The sequence below is a fragment of the Vicia villosa genome, unplaced genomic scaffold, assembly GCF_029867415.1.
Source record: "Vicia villosa cultivar HV-30 ecotype Madison, WI unplaced genomic scaffold, Vvil1.0 ctg.002191F_1_1, whole genome shotgun sequence".
NCBI classification, from domain to species: domain Eukaryota; kingdom Viridiplantae; phylum Streptophyta; class Magnoliopsida; order Fabales; family Fabaceae; genus Vicia; species Vicia villosa.
In genome coordinates, this window is record NW_026705863.1 from 296465 (window position 1) to 317037 (window position 20573).

A 20573-nucleotide genomic window follows, 5' to 3' on the forward strand; every position below is an offset into this window, starting at 1 on the left:
GCCATAGCGACAGATGAGATTGTTCTTGATAAATCTTACTACCACTTGTCGAGTAACATTGGCGTAACAAACAGCTTCGACCCATTTGGTGAAATAATTAGTGGCGACCAAGATGAAACGATGTCCATTTGAAGCCTTTGGTTCAATCATACAAATCATGTCAATTCTCCACATGGAGAATGGCCATGAAGAAGAGATGACATTGAGAAGCGTTGGAGGCACATGGATCTTATCAGCATAGATCTGGAATTTGTGGCACTTCTTCACATATTTGTAGCAGTCAGATTCCATTGTGATCCAATAGTAACCTGCTCTTAATATCTTTCTTGTCATTGCATGTCCCTTGGCGTGAGTGCCGAAAGATCCTTCATGGATTTCTTGCATTAACAGGCTTGCTTCGTGTCTATCCACGCATCTAAGCAATACCATGTCAAAGTTTCTCTTGTAGAGCACATTTCCAGTCAGGAAGAAATTACCAGAAAATATTCTCCAAGTTCTTCTGTCTTTGCTAGACGCCCCAAGGGGGTACTCTTGTTTCTATAGGAAGATTTTGATGTCATGAAACCACGGCTTGTCATCCGTGATAATTTCAACAGCGAATACATGAGCCGGCCTATCCAGGCGCATGATTGTAATTTGAGGAGCTTCATTTGGAAACTTCACTTGATACATGGAAGCCAAAGTGGCTAATGCATCTTCCATTTGATTTTCCTCACGAGGTATGTGATGGAACTCAACTTTGTTGAAGAAGGTCAACAGTCTTCGGGCATAATCTCTGTAAGGAATTAAGCCAGTATGACGAGTTTCCCATTATCCTTTGATCTGATTAATAACTAGAGCAGAATCTCCATACACATCGAGAATCTTGATTCTAAGATCAATGGCTTCCTCTAGTCCTATGATACAAGCTTCGTATTCTGCCATATTGTTGGGGCAGTCAAACGTCAGTCTTGAAGTAAATGGTACGTGAGATCCTTGTGGCATGATAATTAATGCCCCAATTCCTCGACCATAAGCATTAACAGCTCCATCAAATACCAGACCCCATCGGGATTCAGGATCTGGCCCTTCTTCAGGTAAAGGATCTTCATAATCTTTAGATTTCCAATACATGATCTCTTCATCTGGGAAGTCATCTTGCAAGGATTGATCATCGTCAATGGGTTACTAAGCCAAATGATCGGCTAAAACACTTCCTTTGATAGCTTTTTGGGTACAATATTGGATATCGTACTCTGATAATAAATCTGTCAGCGGGAAATTCTTCCACTCAAAGCAGGCTTTTCAAATAAGTATTTGATCGGATCCATTTTGGATATGAGATATGTCGTATAAGTCAACATGTACTGCCTTAGTCGGCGAGCAGCCCATACAAGAGTGCAGCAAGTTTTCTCGAGCAGTGAATATCTTATTTCACAGTCGGTATACATTTTGCTCAAGTAATAAATGGCATACTCTTTTCGACCATACTCGTCTTACTGACCCAGGACACACCCCATAGTGTCTTCAAGCACAGTCAAATACATTATCAATGGTCTTCCTTCTACTAGAGGGCTTAAAATTGGAGGTTCCAACAGGTTTTCTTTGATATCATCAAAAGCTTTCTGGCATTCTTCTATCCATTTACATTCTTGGTCCTTGCGGAGAAGCTTGAAGATTGGTCCACAAGTTGCAGTCATGTGAGAGATAAATCTGGAGATGTAGTTCAACCGTCCAAGAAATGCTCTAACTTGTTTCTCTGTTCTTGGTGGAGGCATTTCTTGAATAGCCTTGACTTGTCAGGATCAACTTCAATACCTCTTTGGCTGATGATGAAACCCAAGAGTTTTCTAGATCAGACACCAAATGTGCACTTGCTTGGATTTAGACGAAGCTTATACTTTCTCAAACGTTGGAACAACTTCAGTAGGTTCCCCACATGTTCTTCTTCTGATGCATACTTGGCAATCATGTCGTCCACATAAACTTCAATTTCTTTGTGAATCATATCATGGAAGAGAGTCGTCATGGCTCATTGATAAGTTGCCCCAGCATTTTTCAAACTAAATGGCATTACACGGTAACAAAACATACCCAAGTGTGTGATAAAAGTTATTTTCTCTATATCTTCCGGCGCCATCATGATCTGATTGTAACCTGAAAAATTCGTCCATGAATGAGAAGACTTTAAACTTAGCAGTGCTATCCACCAGCATATCAATATGTGGTAAAGGGAAATCATCTTTTGGACTAGCTCTGTTCAAATCTCTATAATCAACACACATTCTGACTTTTCCATCCTTCTTGGGAACAGGAATTATGTTGGCCAACCATTATGGATATTCTGATGTGACAAGGAAACCGACATTGATTTTCTTTTGAACCTCTTCTTTGATTTTGTCTGCCATATCCGGATGAGTTCTTCTAAACTTCTGTTTGACGGGCGGACATTCTGGTTTCAGTGGTAATCTGTGCTTTGCAATATTGGTATCCAACCCAAGCATATCTTGATAGCTCCAAGCAAAGACATCCACATATTCTTTCAATAGTTCAACCATTCTCTCTTTGATGCTTGTTTCTAACAATTCCCCAATTCGCACTTCTCTTTTATCTTCTTCAGTACCTAAGTTAATTACTTCCAAAGGCTCTTTGTGCGGCTCAATGATCTTTTTCTCGTGCTCGAGCAGACGGGAGATCTCTTCAGGGATTTCTTCACTACTCTCTTCCTCAGTTTCGTATACGGGGTATTCAAAGTTGGGAGGGGGCTAGGATCATTGTTTTTCAATGGGTTTATCAAGAGATAATTTGCACATGATTTATGTTTTATTTTTAGAAACAGATAAAAAATGCAAGAGTGTATGTGCAAATTTTGAAAAACTATTTTTGATTGTTTTTATTGGTTTTTTAGGAGTTACCATTTTCTAAAAAAGATAAACGATAAAACAAAATGGAAGCAAAAATTGCTCTTTCATTAATGATTTGAAACAAAGCCCTACACAAGTTCACTTTTGTCTTGGGGAGAACAAAAGGAATTATTTTAAACATCCCGACACAACACTCTTTCGCCTTGGGCAGAGCGAAAGGATTTTAAAAAGACAGAAAATTACTTAGACTCATGAACAACAGAAGAAGTGTTGACGGAGGTCCAGTTAGAGTTAGCCTCTCCACACGTCACGAAGCTTGAACATTCTGGAACTTCTTCAATGATAGCAGCTATGTCTTGGTTATCTGGATTGATGTAGCCAACACTTTGAAAGGTCTCATGTAGAGTCTTGTTATAGCTTGTAGATTCAGGTTCCTTCCTCTTTGACTTTTGAGATGCGAATCCTATATCACTCTTGTTCTTGTTGGCGGGAAGCTCAATGACTTGCCCCCAGCCTTCATATGATCCTTGGGCAACCACCTCTTGGGCATCTTTCCAGGATGAAATAGATGCATTAGCTCTCTTTTTGTGCACATGATTAACAATTTCTAAGGCTTGAAACTGAGCTTCAATTTCTTCGATGTTTTGAATAGAAGACAGTTGATTGACGAACATAGTTTGTTCTCCAGAAACAGTTATCTGCTTGTCTTTCACAGCAAATTTCAACATCTGGTGGAGAGTAGAAGTGACAGCCCGAACACTGTGGATCCAAGGCCTTCCCAACAAACAGCTGTAAGCTTGACAAATATCCATTATCTGAAAAATAATGTCAAAATCATGAGGTCCGATGTAGATAGGTAGGTCAATCTCTCCAATCACAGTGCGCAGAAATCCTTCAAAGATCATCACACTAACCTCATTTGGTCTAAAAGGTGCCTCTTGGTAGGACAAACTTGCCAGGGTACCCCATGGCATAATATTCAAAGACGAGCCAGTATCGACCAGTACGTCTGTCAAAATGTTGTCTTCATATTTCGCTGATATATATAGGTCACGATTGTGTTTTGGAATCCTTCGAGGGACTTCTCGTATCATACTATCAAGTGCTCGAAAGGTCATCTTTTCTTCAATGTAATTGTGTCCCTTTCTTCCTTTGATTTCTTCATCCTGCAATCCTAGACCCATTAGAGTCTGAATGTCTTCTTGCACACTAGCACAACCTCGCGTGCTTTCCTGGCATGTGGGGAAATTAAGGTGGCTGAAGTCAATTAATCAGTTTCTGACCCATGTTTCGTGTATCATTGGCAAGGATCTGTGCACAGTGCCAACATCAGCTACATACTTTGTCTTGGAGGATTCTCCAATCATATTAACATTATTCTCATTTATCTCTCGGAGGATTTGGATGAGTCCTCAATCCATGAGACTTTGAATTCCTTTTTCACTAGTGCACATCCTCGTGGATTTCTGGAGCAAATTCGGCAAAGAACCATAATTGTGTTGGGTTAAGCCCCCCATTCTCCACAAGGTAGCGTGCATTTGCACTATGTCACATCTTAGCAGATGTACATCATAAACTTGGTATTGCCCAGGACAACCATGACCATGTTAATAGAGTGAGCTTCTTCATTTATTTTCTTCCTTGTTATACTGATGATTCCCCTATCCAATAGTTTCTAGAGATCATCAATCACAGTTGTGCATCCTTGAATGGAGTTTGAGCATATTGAACAAGAACTATAATCATGAGGAGAAAAATGGTCAAGTCCACAAAAGACAATGTGCATTTTCACCAAAGATCGAGTTGATTCACAAACATCGTGCACACGCTCATAGTCAGATTGAGTGTGTATAGCATTGACAGCCCCATAATTCGATAATGGATTAGCTTGGACATTAGGATTAACATATCTGAAAGAGAGCATACCACTTCAGACCAATTTTTGAACTTCACATATAAGAGGGTAACATTTTCCATAGTGTGACCAGGAGCACCCTTGTGAAAAGCACAATGAGCATCTGCCTTGTACCAGAATGGAGGATTGGCAGGAGGAGGGGTGGATCCCTTAGTTGGACCAAATTCTTCTATAACATCATAGGGAGAAGTTCAATATAAGTCATTAGAATGGGATCAAAAGGTGGATACCTTCGTTGTTGATTTTGTTCAGGAGCCTGTTGTCGAGGCTTTTAAAGTTGAGGTCTCTGAAGATTTTGTTGCTGAGCTTGACTAACAATGGTTTGGTGTCGTTTTCTTTACCTCCCCGTTTCACTTGGGAGGACGGCACGCTAGACCCTTCACGCGGAATTTGGAAGGAGGAAGTGCCCGTGGCAGGATGAATTTTGTTTCACTTCTTCCTACGATATCACATAAACTTTTTAATTATCCTACGAGTAGGAGAGGGGAAAAAGATCTCAAATAAACCCTAGGAGTTTGCTAAGTGTGGGGATTCACCTAGATTAGAAATTCTGGAGTCCGGGAGGTTTGTTATACATAGGGAAGAGTTTAAGCACCCTATATATCCGTAGTACTCTACGGGAACCTTCTCTGTGTCTATGTGTTTGTGTTTGTTGCTTATTGATTGGGAAAGTTTCTCCTTTGTGTTAGGAGAAGGAATTGAATTGAATTAAAAAGAAGACGGACAAACTGACTATTTTTGGTTTTTTATTAGCTTGCTGAGATTCCTTGTGAACCTCATTCCTACATATCCCTAATGGAAGTCAGAGCTTTTTGTAGTTTGGAGAACTAATTAGGGAAATTAATTGTTTCTGGTGTCTTGCTTGAAGCTCAAGGTTGAAGCTTGAATTAAATCTCTGTTTACAGTAAAGAGACATGAAATCATCTTTATAGAGAGGTATTTCTACTATTCCACCACAAACATTTAAAAGAGTGACAGAAAAGCTGAATTCATTTCATTAAGAGAGGGAGTCTACTTGGTTGATCAAGTATGACAACCACATGCCTCTTGAATGAAAGAAGGATTCTCATCCAAATTAGGGAAAGTGTACAAGTCTGGGTTTGTTTGCCTCAGAGCATGCCTTTCAAAAGTCCTAAATGGGAGAATGTTTGAAATTGAAATTGAAATTGAAATTGAAATGTTTGTTTGTTTGAATGTGGCGAGATAGGAGAAATATCTCGCTATAGAGATAAGTTATGTCTATCTACTGTTTCAAAGATTTGATTTTTAGCTAGCTTGAATGAGGCCCAAGCTTGAGGCTTTTGATTGATTTATTATTTTATTGACTCTGGGAGATAACTCTACTGGGGATTGACTTAAACTAAGAAGTTTTTGTGTTCTGTACAAAGCCCAGAATTGAGGCTGACTCTTTATTGAAAAATATGTCTTTTATTGACTGAGACTCATGAGATTATCTTTTTAAAGAATGAATGGAGGCTGACCCTTTCCAGGGGTTTTACCCTACTGGAGAATTTATCTTTTGAAAGTTCAATTTTTGGAGGCTAACCCTTTCCAGGGGTTTTGACTCAGCTGGTGAAATTATCTATTTAAAAGACTGATTTTTGGAAGCTAACGCTTTCCAGGGATTTATGAATGATAGCAGAAAGATTATCTAATTAAGACTTCTTGTTTAAAGCTCAAGATTAAGGGTGACACTGACTGAGGATAGACATATAAGGAACCTAGACTCTGCTAAGGAAAATTAATGAAGATAAGGGTGACAGAGACTGTCCATGTCTCTCATTCCAAAGGGTGGACTCAATATGAGATTGAGACATTCTTAGCTTGTTTAAAGTCTGGTTTAAAGAAAAGAAGAGACTCACCAGGATAGGCTAAAAGGTGACTAAAGACCTGTTCCTATGTTTATAAGAAACCTGATGGGTCCTTGTATACAAGCTCAAGAGGAAGCTGGGAATGCTTTTAAGAAGCCTGTGGGTCCTTGTACAAAGCCCAAGAGGAGGCTAATTGAGGGTCATCGAGGGTCCTTGTTATAGCACAAGAGAAAGCTATGTGGTTTCGAACTTATTTTGGCTCTAAGCAAATGGGTAAGAGGTTTCACCGGGAATAATTCCTCTTGGGTGGATGTATCCTATTTGGGTTCTAAGGCTTTTTTCAAGATGTTTCACCGGGAATAATTCATCTTGAGGGTTTGAACTACAGATCTCTATTTAGGAAAGAGCCTTCACCGGGAAGACATTCTCAATCCTAGGCCATATTCCTATAATATATATATAGTTTAACTGTCCTAAGGTTTATACTCAGACGTAGTTCTAAACAACATATAAATAGTTTATATTTGACAGTAATTTAAATAAAGACTGTAAATTGAAAACTTGTAAAGCCTAATCTGGATGGAGTGGAGGCCTTTGAAGAAGTATGTACAAAGCCTTACCAGCAATTTTATTGATAACAGTTGAATATTTATTATAAATAGTTAAGGGTTTTTGAAAACAGAAGAAGTGAAGATGGACATAGGTCACATAGGTATCTGAAGAGTTTCACCGGGAATAATGCCCTTCAAATACCAGAAGAATGTTTTGAAAACAGAAAGAAGATTTTGTAAATACAGTTTTTGAAAACAAACTAAGAAAAGAAAAAGGTGTTGGGACTTACACTCTATTAGAGGCCCAAAGATTTATTTACAGTTTTATGAGAAACAGTTGAAAATGATTTGCAATGATACAAAGTTTTGTTGTCTGAAAAACCTCGATCGTCCGGTTAATTAGAGATTTGAAAACAGTTTAAATTCTTGACAAAAGTCAACTTAATTAGGGTAATGACAAAGCTTATACCCTACTAAGACCTAAATGAATAGGGTTTTAACTCAAAAATATTTACAAGAGATTAGGTTTTGAAAATCAAGTGAAATTTATATTTTTTAAAGTATTAAAACATACTTAAAATATGTGATTTTAAACCTAATCAAAACATACTAAAATAATATATTTTTTATGATTTTTTGGTATATCCTCAAAATAGATATATTAAATGAGAAGTGTGTGAAAAATGAAGCAAAAATGATTTAATTTGATAGGTGAAATAATTATGTGAAGTTGTAAATAAAATGGAAGAAAAATAGTGGTAAAAAAATATGGTTTGGTCTTGCCAAGAGTTGAACTCACGCCCTCTTGGTTATCAAACAAAACTATTACCAACTGAGCCACGCGCGTGGACTGATTAGCAAAGGAGCCCATGTGATTATATGTGAAAGCAAAGCATTAAAATGATTTGGAAAATAAAATGAACAAAAGGTTTGAGGGGGGGGGGGATCGAACCCCAGACCTAAGGCATGGCAAGAGTATGGACGCGCGCTGTAACCATTGGGACACTACGATGAATTCGTAGGTTAAACACAAACCATTCAAAATATAATAAACTAAAACCTGGGAAATTTGAAAAATGGCGCCACCATATAATAAACTCAAAAATGGAGATTGAGCTCTGATCAAAGTGTGCTACAGAGTTGTTGCAATGATCTAGATAGCTTCAGTGATCCCCTAGGAAGGTGTCGAGATGCTTAGCTTGGGTTGAAACTTCCCAGAACTCCTTGCTCGACCCCAACTAATATGGCTCCAAGTGAGAGGTGAAGATGATGATTCTCCACGTACAGATCTGTTCAAGATGCTTGGATCACCTCTAAATACCTCCTTTGATATGTATGAATACTTACTTTCAAAGGAAGAGCTTTGGTTTGAAGAATCCGAGTCTTCTTGCCAAAGAACCTTTGAAAAACCTAAGTATGAAGAGAGAAGAGAGTAAGCAAGAATTTTGTTGCTTTGGTGTGTTTAATTACTGAGGTATGCTCTTCTATTTATAGGCAAGGAGTTCAATGTGTTTGTAGAGAGTGAGCTTTGCTTAATGAGGTTAACTTGGTTTCTTGGTTATGAAGAAATGTGAGAAAGATCCATATGCAATGATGAGTTCTTTGATACCACTCCCTAGCCATCGGTTTTGCTTGATCTTAGGGGACAAATTTGATGCAGAAATGTGCTCTAATTGGTTGGGAGAAGATTCCTTTGATGAATCACCACTTGGCCATAAATTCTCAAAATGCAATCATTACATAATCACATGTTTTGGTTTTGGAATATTCCCTTCCAATATTTGTGCAATGATGCAAACAATCCTCTCCTATCCTTGCAATGTTTCTGAAGTTTATAGGCACCATTTAGTGTAAGCACTTGCATAAAATTGCAAATTTCAAACTTAGGCATGACCTATAATTTCACTTCAAATGCCTAACTTTGATCAATCATATCTCTTAGCTCAAAATGAATTTAGAGAAGGTTGAGCACCATTTGGAAAGCCCTTAACATGTACTTCAATTCATTAGTTTGGAGTTTCTTCAAAATCAATTGGGAAATTTGTGAAAAATGAGCTTGAAGTTTGAAGAAAACTAGGGTTTTTTGCTTGTTTTTATGAAGGCAGCAACTTTGGAGCTCCATATCTCTTCAATGGTTGATTTCTAGCCAAAAAATCATATTTGACAAAGTTGTTCATTGGATCAAAATCTACAACTTTGATGTTAGAAGTTTTTTTTAGTTTGTACTTGAAATTTTGAGATATTCCCTTCCAAAGTTTTGAAAAAAGACTCTTAACACTTAGAAAAATTTCTAAGTATGAAAAGTCAATCTTTGACTTTTTGATTCTTGATTGATTTTCTTGATTTTCTTTGGTCAAATGACTACAATAATCATATATTGATGATATTGATCCTTAAAAGTCTTGTTTTGACTCACAACCCTAAAAGTCAAAAGTGATCTTGTATAGTTGACTTTTTCCAAATGAAGTGAAATCTTGGACTTTTGTGATGAATCAAACTCTCCTCCTCAAATGAGTGATGTGAATGAATCATATTGGGGTAATAGAAGTTCTTGAGTTATGCTTTGAGTTTTGGATCCATGTCCTGATTAAAAGTCAACTATCTTGGTGAACTAGGTCAAAAACCCTAATTGCCGACCAGATAAAATTGATGACTGTAGATCTTGAATTGAAGTGTAATGCCTTAGGGATATTTTAATATGGATCATTTGAAGATGAATGAAGCCTTTGAGTGATGCCCTGGGGCTTTATAGGGTTTCCCAAATGTGGTCCCCGATTTTAGTCCTTGATGGGTTCAAAACCCTAGCTGAGCAAACCTGAGTCCTGATAACTGTTGTTTAATCAACATAGGTGAATAAATGAAGCTTTTGAGTCCTATGATTGTATTAGAGGTTATTCTCATATTGATTGATCCTTTGCCTGAACTCCTTTATCCTTGAGCACCCTCGACTAGGTATCAGACAAACAAGTGACTACTCTGAGTATTTGTTTTAATTTTGATGAAAAGTCTGGAGGTGTGACATCTCAGGGGGGTCAAAATTAGGGTATGACAGATGCCCCTATTTAAGTTTCTTTCATTTGGAGGGAGGAAGATTGACATCTTGATCTCTTCTGTGTGAAAGAGACTTAAATACCAAAGAATGCCCGAATTTTGGGCGTCCTTGAGATGTTGCAGCGATAATAAAATTCTTGTGCATGACTTGATCCCGTTGACGCATTCTGCGGGGGATAGGGAGACAAACTCCTGTAGAAATGTGCTTATGCAAATTCTGGTAAATGGATGGCAATGTAGAATGCACAACCCATCTTCTTTGACTAAGTGTTGATACTTAGAAAAAGGTAAACCACTCCCCTTGTTTTGGATGTCCAATCGCGAAACTAGTCTCAGTTGTGATTTTGGACGATATCTCAGATAAAGAGAAAAATCTCCAAAGGTTTGTTTCCTCATTAAACTTCTCACCAGCGTCCGTTGGAGAGATGCCATTTGATGGATAACAAGAAACTTTATCATACTTTTCTTCAATGTGACGTCTTCGAAGGGATGCCATATGATCGTGCGTCCTTTTGAGGGGCTAATGACTTTGCTTGAAAGTGGAGGAACTGTTTTTGGGACGAAAACTGCCATCCATCGACTTATGCCGGGGGGAATACAAACTGCTTTCTAGTAGCAAAACTGCCATTTGCCAATTTTGCTGAGGAATCCGAACTATCTCTTTTGAAGAAGACTACCATTCATTGACTCCGCTGGGAAATTAACAAACTGTTTTCCTAGGAGGAAAACTGCCATTTGTCGACCCTGATGGGGGATGAAACATCTCAGAGGGAGACAAACTGTTTCTCGCAAAGAAACTTCCATTTGCCGATTCCTTGGGTATTAAACAGACAACCTGTCTTTCCTAGGAAAGACTGCCATTTGTCAATCACTAGGGGAACAAACTGTCTTCTGCTGAAAGAGACTGCCATTTGTTAACCCTGCTGTGGAATCCTTAAGCAGAACGAACTGTCTTCTGTGAAAGAGACTGCCATTTGTTAACCCAGCTTAGGAGAAAGTGAGCAAACTGACTTCTACTGAAAGAGACTGCCATTTGCTGACTTTAAATAAGGAATCCTTAACGAACTGTCCTCATGAAGAAGACTGCCATTCGTTACCTCCGCTTGGGAGAAAGTGAGCAAACTGTCTTCTGCTGAAAGAGACTGCCATTTGCTGACTTTAAATAAGGAGTCCTAAACGAACTGCCTTCATGAAGAAGACTGCCATTCGTTACCTCCGCTTGGGAGAAAGTGAGCAAACTGTCTTCTGCTGAAAGAGACTGCCATTTGCTGACTTTAAATAAGGAATCCTAAACGAACTGTCTTCATGAAGAAGACTGCTATCCGTTACCTCCGCTTGGGAGAAGGTGAGCAAACTGTCTTCTACTGAAAGAGACTGCCATTTGCTGACTTTAAATAAGGAATCCTTAATGAACTGTTGTCATACCCCAAAATTTGCCCATATCATTTCATCTTCAAAGGCTCAAGGCTCAAGTGTTCTCCTCAAGCAACAGTCTCTTAATCGAGGATCTCAAAATTAGGGTTTGCAGTTTATCAAAGGATTTTGAATCTCTGAGGCCTCAAATGGACCTCAAGGTGTCATATATGTATCAGAGTATACCCATGTCAAAAGTCAAGCTCCAATGCCAAGGATTACTCACTCAATGGCTCAGATCCTCGATAATCGACTATGCTGACCTAAAAGTCAACTATAGTCAAAATACAGTCAAACTTCAAGATTTTGGGTCAACATCAAGTATGTGAGGTTATATCCATCATTTGATCAAAGGTTGATCATGATCCATCAATAAAAAAATCAGAAATAAACAAATGCAAAGGTTCCAATTAGGGTTTCTTTATAGGAGAAAGTCAACTCAACTTTGACTGACCATAATTTTCACATGGAGTATCAGAAATTTCTCACTCAAAGCCTATTTTGAAGGAAATTGGATTCTCTAAAACTTTGCCTCTCACAAGCCAAGGCCAAAAATGCTTCATTTGGAAGATATAGTACAAAAGATTATAGGTCCTTTTCAAAGGTCAACCAAAAGCAGTTTTTTGTCAAAGGGCATATCATCAAGATAAAATCCCCAAATGAAAATATGTTCCAAAGTTGCTTGTAGAGGACATCTTGAGGTTTCCAAAAAATCCTAGAACTCTCCCATACCTTAAAAATTGAGGGAGATATGCCTTGTCAAAGTTGGGCGATTTTGAAGGAAATATGTGAAACAAAAGTGGTTCAAAATGATTATTTTTGCAAATGGGCCTATCTTGTTATGACCTAAACTTGATCATAAGGTTACTAGGGACCTCCAAATCGAAGGCCACGACCATGTGATTTTTATTATAATTTTAGTGAATTTTTATTCATTTAAAACATAATAAAAATCAAGTAAATCAATGAAAAATTAAAGATATGATTCAAATCCATATTCCTATCTTATTTAATCAATATTTGAGTCATATTATGTACCCAAATTCGTGCACAAGGGATTGGGAAAGATTGGATGGAATTTGAACCAATTTATAACTAATTTCAATCTAATTTAAATCAAATCTTATCCATGGGAAATACTTGATTCAATCCAAATATGTTAACCTAATTGGGCCTCCCATACATAAGGAAGATTTTCATACCAAAAAGGGGAGAGGCTGCTGCCTTCAAAAAGCTGAACCGAGTTTCAAAAAAGGGGAGGAGAAGGGGAATTCGTTTTAGGAATTAGGGGTTGTTTCAAGGTGTGTTGAGTATCTCAATCGATTCTTTGGTGTTTCCTGGTGCTATTGCAATCATCATCTACGATCAAAACTTTCGGAATCACGTTCATAATAACTCACGGTTTGGCTTTTTTTGAGTTTTCTTCGATTACCACCTTACAAGCATTGTAAATAACATTTGATCATATATTATTGTTAGTGTTGATACATAGAGCGTTTCTGGATACTTTGATTCAAGTTCTGATGCAAATATGACAAATCACCATTGTTAGGGTCCTTATAGCTTGAAAGGGGGATTCATGATACAGGTAAAATTAGATCAAACGAGGGCCACCGTTGAATTCAGAAGGCCGAAACAAGGTGGAACATGACCTTGTATGAGATTTATGGCTGCGTTTTGTTAATCTTTATGAGCGCAGGTTTTTAGCTACGGAAAAATCCGTGGGTATAAGCTATTCCTACGCTATGTCTGTAGGTAAAAGGTTCTGAATCAAAAAAAATGAAGAAGACGAGTGCGTGGCTACGTTCTATTGGGGGATTTCAAATTTCTGGTTTCCGCGCGCGTGCGTTTTTGGGATTCGCTAATTTCTTTACAAAACCATTTTTTGCCATCATGTTAATAACAAAATGGATTCGGTTCACATGGCAATGCAAAGGATTTTGTAAACGGGAGAGGGCTGGTTCGATCCTCACTCCCTACAAATATTTTGTGGAATTCCTTTGTTTCATCTTATTTGCAGATCCTACAGAGCAGGCCTATGCGCTCCTATCATGCATCCTCGAATCACAATCGTTGGATCTCCAGCAAACAGGATCCAACGCTCTATAGCGTGAGGCTCCACCATGAATACTCAAGAGCCAACAACACATGATTGCAGCCCAGGTGTTATTATATATTTTTCTTTTTTCTTTTTTTGTTATTTAATTGTTTAGAATAGAAGTTAATTATTTATATTAAATCTAATTAAATTAATAATATAATTAAGTTAAAATTAGGCTAATAATTAGGATTTAGAAGTATTTCCCCGATTTATTTCGATTATTCTCGATTTAATTCATTTAGTTAGTTTTAACTATTAAATCACAAAACCCTAGAGGTTTATCAACGTATTAGGGTTTGCCCAATCCCACTGGCCACTTGGCCAAGGTTTTAGGATTTAATTTGTTATTCGTTCCGATTAAATCTATTGGTCGCAATGATTAATAATCGATTAATTCAATTAATCAAATCAATAATAAAACACATTTTATTTTGCTAAATGGTTCTAACCAAATCTATTGGTTACAATGATTAGCATACTTAACTCGTTATTGTGTAGTAATCAAACCTATTGATTATGAGGGATAACGATAAATAATTTAAAATTACAAGATTAAAATATACTCCATTTGCTGCCCGTGACGATCGAACCTATCGATCAGAGCAACCAGCAATACATTATTTAATCCGTTAACTATAATGATCAAATCTATTGATCATCGCAACTAACGGTGACATATTAAACCAGGGTTGTACGCCAAACATTCGAAACACACTAAACCATGACACTACGGATTTTCATCTCTTCAACAATGTGAATTTCAAATCTACAATAAGGGAATTCAAAATACCTTCGAACTTCGCATTTCAAAAACTATGACAAGGTAACTCAAAATACCTTCCAACCATATCAAATCAAATTCCAAGGCGTACAACCCTGTGCCCCGAACTACGTTGACTCTGATTCTCCATAAGGAGATACGTAGGCACTTGGTAACAAGGCGAGTCCCCTTCCCTAAAACCTCCATTCAGCTCAAATTTCACTTTTCGCCCTTCTCATTTCATTAGCTATTAACCTCTATAATTTTGCCATAAACCTTCACCTTAGATTCAAAGCCATAGGAAAGGGTTGAGGGTGCCTAACACCTTCCCTCGACCTGATTATAATAATCTTACCCCGATCTCTAAACTGCACAGGGTTTCCTATTCGCCCTTCAAAATAGGTGGCGACTCTAAAACCTTTATTTTTAGGGCAGGTTGCTACAGCTGGCAACTCTGCTGGGGACTAGTGATAACAAAACTGTAAATTATTATGCTCCTAAGGCTTGAGAGGGTTTAGGTTTTCTGGTAAACGTTTAGGTTTTTGGCGAAATATTTAGGGTTTGGCTAATTCGCCATTTTTAGGGTTTATGGTTTTTTATAAATATTTAAATTTTATTTATTTATTTATTTATTATTTACTTGCCATTACACTCATTTATCGCAATTAATTTATTTACTGCAATTCAATTAAATATTTATTTATTTGAATATGTGTTATTTCATTGCTTTTTGGGATATAAATTGCTGTTAAACCTAAGCGTGGGAATTATATTTAAGACCAGAGGGGAATTACATCGCATACGAGTCTTATTATAATTCCACTCAGAGTGGGTTGAATATCCGGAAAGGTCTGATACGAGGCTCGACCTTGTTGAGGGCTGGACTTGGTATTTGGCTGATCTCTCTGAGAACCTACCCCTAAAACTCGAACCTCATGGATAAAATGAGTTGTTCTAAAGTCCAAAGAGACAAAAAGTCTCGGCGGCTACGAACGACCCCATGAGACCTTCTAGAACATACCAATGGGAAGGGTAGGCACCCTAAGCCGTTACGTCGAACCTATGAACCTAGGGCTTATGTGCTTACATCCTTATTATATGTGTGCAATTTATATACTACAAATGTCTTGCGTGTTAATTTTTGCAGGTATTCCTACGCGTTCCCTGGCCTGCAGGGACTCTATTTCCAAGACAATGTCCTTCCCATGAAGGGCATCTACATTTATGCCCGTTGATTGGCCTCCCGATGGCCATGAGACCTAGTGACTGTCATGAACGGTCACTCCGCGCATGCATCTACGCACCCCCTAGCCTGTAGGGAGTTTCCTTTTATATCTTTGTATTTTACAACTAGGTGTCCTTCCCACGAAGGACACCTCCATTCACGCACGTCGATTGGCTTCTCGATGGCCATGAGACTTAGTGACTGTCATGAACAGTCACCCCGCGCCTGCATCTATGCATTCCCTAGCCTTAGGGATTTTCTTTTTATATCTTTGTATTTTTCTTACAACTACGTGTCCTTCCCACGAAGGACATCTTCGTTTACGCACGTCAATTGGCCTCTCGAAGGCCATGCGATTCAGTGACTATCTTGAACGGTCACCCCGTGCTTACTTCAACGCGTTCCCTAGCTTGTAGGGATTATATTTCTAAAATCGCATCCTTCGTACGAAGGACATCTTTGTTAGCATACGTCAATTGGCCTCTCGATGGCCATGCGATTCGGTGACTATCTTGAACGGTCACCCCGTGCTTACAACTACGTATCCCCTAGCATGTAGGGATTCTATTTCTAAAAAAATCACATCCCTCATACGGAGGACAACTTCATTAGCATTCATTCGATTGGCCTCTCGATGGCTATGAGATTTAGTGACTATCCTGAACGGTCACTCCGTGCTTGTTTCCGCGCACCCTCTAACTTGTATGGTTTGGATTTCTATCTATACTTCTTTCATTCCTAGCCTATATAGGTTTCACTTCGTCAAATATCGTCCTTAGACAGGTTGTGTTCCACACAGAGAACCTTCCCACGAGGAACAACTTCATTGGTACACGTCGAACAGCCTCTCGATGGCCATGAGATTTGGTGACCGTCTTGAACGGTCACCAACTGCTACCTTCTGCGTACTCCCTAATTTAAGGGATTTCCATTGGCGTGGCATAACATCTATCTTGCAAGGATTTCACTAGGGTCTAATGTCGCCTCTAAGGCTATCCCTAGGATTACACGTCACCCATATGCATTGCATACACGGAGTTATAATACAAAGAGGTCTCTCGCATACGCATGCATTTGCATTTTCATGCATTCATACATTTACATTCGCATCTTCGCCCGCATCCACCTGTTCCGTGCTAGCCGATTTCCCAAAACTCTCAAAGAAATTAAAAGGATCACGAACTATGGAGAAAGGAGGATAAAATATCGAGAATGATCTTGGTCTTGCTAAAAGAAAAAACGATGTCTTTCACCATGCCAGCCGCATGTCCATGCCTTTTCAAAACAAGATTATAAATACAACGAAGGTTATCATCGATGCAAAGATTAGTTCAACAAAGAAGTTCCCTCATAGATACACTCAAGGGGTATCTAGTCATAAGGGGGTTCATCTATGAACATAGCAAAACTTACGTGGACGCTCTACGATAACTTGGGGGCATGGGTCAGTCCAACTGGGGCAATACCTTGAACAAAGATGCCTATTTACAATGGAGGAAAGGCGACATATGTTAACTCCCCACCAAGGGACAAAAGGGTCATAGGTGATACTATCCTTAGGAAAAGCAAAAGAGGTTCAGTCAAAGGAAACTCGTGAAGTTCCGATACGACGAAAACCCACCGCTAACAATTTATTCCCGACAGGTTTGACGTGCCCAAGGATAATTCGAGGTCACCCCTTAATTCTAGGATCTAAGGAGTAAAACGAGGTCAACGGATTTACAAAGGAGATTGTCCCTAGGATCATTAGGTGTTTATCATGCTCAGAATTTCAACCCTACGATCGCTAAGTGTTACTCAAGATAAAAGTTGTACCTTCGGATTAGCAATTCTAATGGGATGACCATGCAGGACTATTAACAAACTTAAGGGAGAATGACGAATACAAATAACTAAGTCCAGCTAAACGTATGCTTTCAAGGTAAGACCGAACCGACGATGTACAGGCATTGTTTCAATTCCCAAATAGTGGAGGTATAAGGATGTTAATCCCTCGTCACCCCCTTGAGCCAGGAGTTGGAGTTTGTTTCTACTTTTCAAATAAACCTTGATTTCAACCAGGGGCAGGGTAGATTTCGGTTAATTCAATGGTGTATTTTGGTTGTAAAGAGAATCAATCAATGAAGCAAAGGTTCAAGCGCAAGGATCCAGCAAAGCAAAGGTTCAAGCATATCTTCTTCCTCGCATGCATCCAAGATTGAGGAAACAATGGAGGTAACATTCACAACATCTTCTTCCTCAATATATCATTCAAGATCGAGGACGTATCAAAGACGAAGCTTGCAAATCAAAGTCATAGCAGTCACAATATTCAAAATCCAAAGATCAAAAGGAGCATTCAAAAAAGAAGGAAAATGCTCGCTAAGTCAAAATGAAAATTCCATGAAAAAAAATAAAATGACTTAGGCAAAATTTAGGGCATCCTGATGGATCAAATTCGAAAGAACTGGTTCATGCAAAAATAAGGGATAGAAAATAAAACAAAGGCGAAATACGAAGGACAATCTTGTGACTGATAAATCACCGAAGCTTCTCATCAATGCTTGGATCTCTACAACATTTTTCATCAGTGCTTGGATCTCTACTAAGGCTTCTGCTTAACATCAAAACTAAAACGATTCTCTTACTAACAAAGCACACTCATTAGATTAGGCGAATTCTTAGGATTTGGAGAACATCAAGGAGAAAGGGGTGTGTTAAATAAATTTTTGAGCCTTATATCCATTGTTTCTTAAAACCGTGAACCAGCCCAAGTTACAACATTCAAAAGTCCTAATTGAGGCAAGGTTAACCACGAAAGCATATTAAGCAGGATTTTGTTATACCGACTCCTATGTTTGTTAAAACTATTTCTAATCACTACGCTTCTTCAAGCATTCATTTCTAATCATCCAGTCCTAATTCATAACGAACTTCGATTTCAAAACTTGCATACGCGTCACATTGGAGTTACTTCTCAAAGGATACAAACGTCATATACGAATACACACTTAGCATCGAGGAAATCTCGAAATTGGTTAATCAAAGGCGACCATTTCTGATAAAGACTCTGGAATGGGGAACCAAATCTAGGGGGTTCTCCTAAACAGGGGCAAAATTTCAAGGATCACAGGGGCGTGCAATCAAACATCCTATTCACTAGGGGCATTCTTCATAAGGTTCAATCGTCTTGGGGCACACCTCGAAGCAATAACAAACAGGGGCATGTCAAACATGGGAAGAATTCAAATTCAAAGGATAGAACACTATGGATAGCCTTCCATAACCTTGGGATCAAGAGCATACCCTTCAATCTAAACATTGAAGCATATGACAAGGTTATTCCTCGGGGCATTTGCTTCATGGCTTGGAGATCATAAGCATCCTTTTCCGCTAAACATTGGGGCATTGGATATCAAATCCATAAGGTGTGGAGAACCTCGAAAGGTTAAAGGCGCAGAGAACTTCGAGTATTCAAAGGCATGGAGTAATTCAAAGGGTCAAACCGGGGCAAGACGCACAACAAAAGGAAAATGCATTCTCAGACTTTACAATATCGAACAAATCTTTCTCCCAACTACGATCTTCAAAATTAAAAAAAAAACAAGTATTGGGAAATCTCGCTAGCATCCAATAACCTTACAACATTAGCGAGCTATATACGCTTTGGTTATCAACGACCTATCATTGGAGCATCATACAAATACATATAAATCATGCATTACATACATTGGCTGATACATTACACCATACCTTTTCAGGTAGTCTTCTTTAAGACAAATCTTACGATCCTTTCTAGGAACCTTTTCAGGTAGTCTTCTTTAAGACGAATTATCGCCATTTCCAAGAACCTCTTTAGGTAGTCTTTTTCAAGACATTCTTTTCTAAAAAAACCTTTCTAGGTAATCTTCTCTAAGACAATCATCATCATTTCCAAGAACCTTTTTAGGTAGTCTTCTGTAAGACATTCTTTGTCTAAGAACCTTTCTAGGTAGTCTGCTCTAAGACAATCATCGGCATTTCCAAGAACATTTTTAGGTAGTCTTCTTTAAGACATTCTTTTTCTAAGAACCTTTTTTGGTAGTCCTTTCAGACATCTTTCAGCCTTTCCAGGCAGTCTTCTTTGAGACATCCCTTATCCTTTGCTAAAAATTTTTTTTTTCAGGTAGTCTTCTTTAAGACAAATTTTATCCTTTCCAAGAACCTCTTCAGGTAGTCTTCTTTAAGACAAATTTTCATATCCATTCCAGAAACTTTTTCAGGTAGTCTTATAGAAGAGATTACTTCGTTCCACTCGTTACATCAGCCAACATATACATGAGCATAAGCATTATCCACATACATAAACATTAGCAAGCCGGCATAAGCATAGTCGTGGTGTAGGTGCAAATACGGTTTAAGCAGAAGATAAAATCTTAGGATTGACATCAGCATCAGCAAACATACATACGCATTAGCATATGCATATCATCTAGTGCATTCACATACTACAAAAGCCCAGTTTCCAACCCTCGTGTTGTGATAGGTGTGTTTTCCGACCCTCGAGTCGTGACTTTCCAACCCTCGTGTTGCGATAGGTGTGTTTTCCGACCCTCGAGTCGTGAGTTTCCAACCCCCGTGTTGTGATTGATCTGTTTTCCGACCCTCGAGTCGTGAGTTTCCAACCCTCGTGTTGTGATTGATCTGTTTTCCGACCCACGTGTCGTGAGTTTCCAACCCCAGTGTTGTGATTGAGGTGTTTTCCGACCCTCGAGTCGTGAATGTCCGACCCTCGAGTCATGAGTTTCTAAACATATTGTTTCCTTTCCGACCCTCGAGTCGTGAATATTTGACATGCTATTTTCTCCGACCCTCGAGTCGTGAGTCTCCAAACAGGTGAATCTTTTTCATGCAGGTACGCTTGTCAGAACCATGGCAGGCAATT

At 38.6% G+C, this 20573-nt stretch overlaps 1 protein-coding gene across 1 annotated transcript; it reads right to left on the minus strand.

Annotated features, from left to right (window-relative positions):
• Positions 1–537: 537 nt before the first annotated feature.
• Positions 538–1113, minus strand: LOC131638163 (uncharacterized). The gene is made up of 2 exons (XM_058908712.1): positions 854–1113; positions 538–775 (listed from the first exon to the last, which is right to left on the minus strand). The coding sequence occupies exons 1-2, from the start codon at positions 1111–1113 to the stop codon at positions 538–540; spliced, it is 498 nt and encodes a 165-aa protein (XP_058764695.1).
• Between the last annotated feature and the right edge of the window lie 19460 nt (positions 1114–20573).

Bases quoted from the DNA above. Each gene is read 5' to 3' on its own strand.
- LOC131638163 (XM_058908712.1), bottom strand. From the start codon at position 1,113: ATGTATTGGAAATCTAAAGATTATGAAGATCCTTTACCTGAAGAAGGG. The intron at 776-853 runs GTATGGAGATTC...AATTCCTTACAG, and splicing joins AGAATCAAGATTCTCGATGT to AGATTATGCCCGAAGACTGT.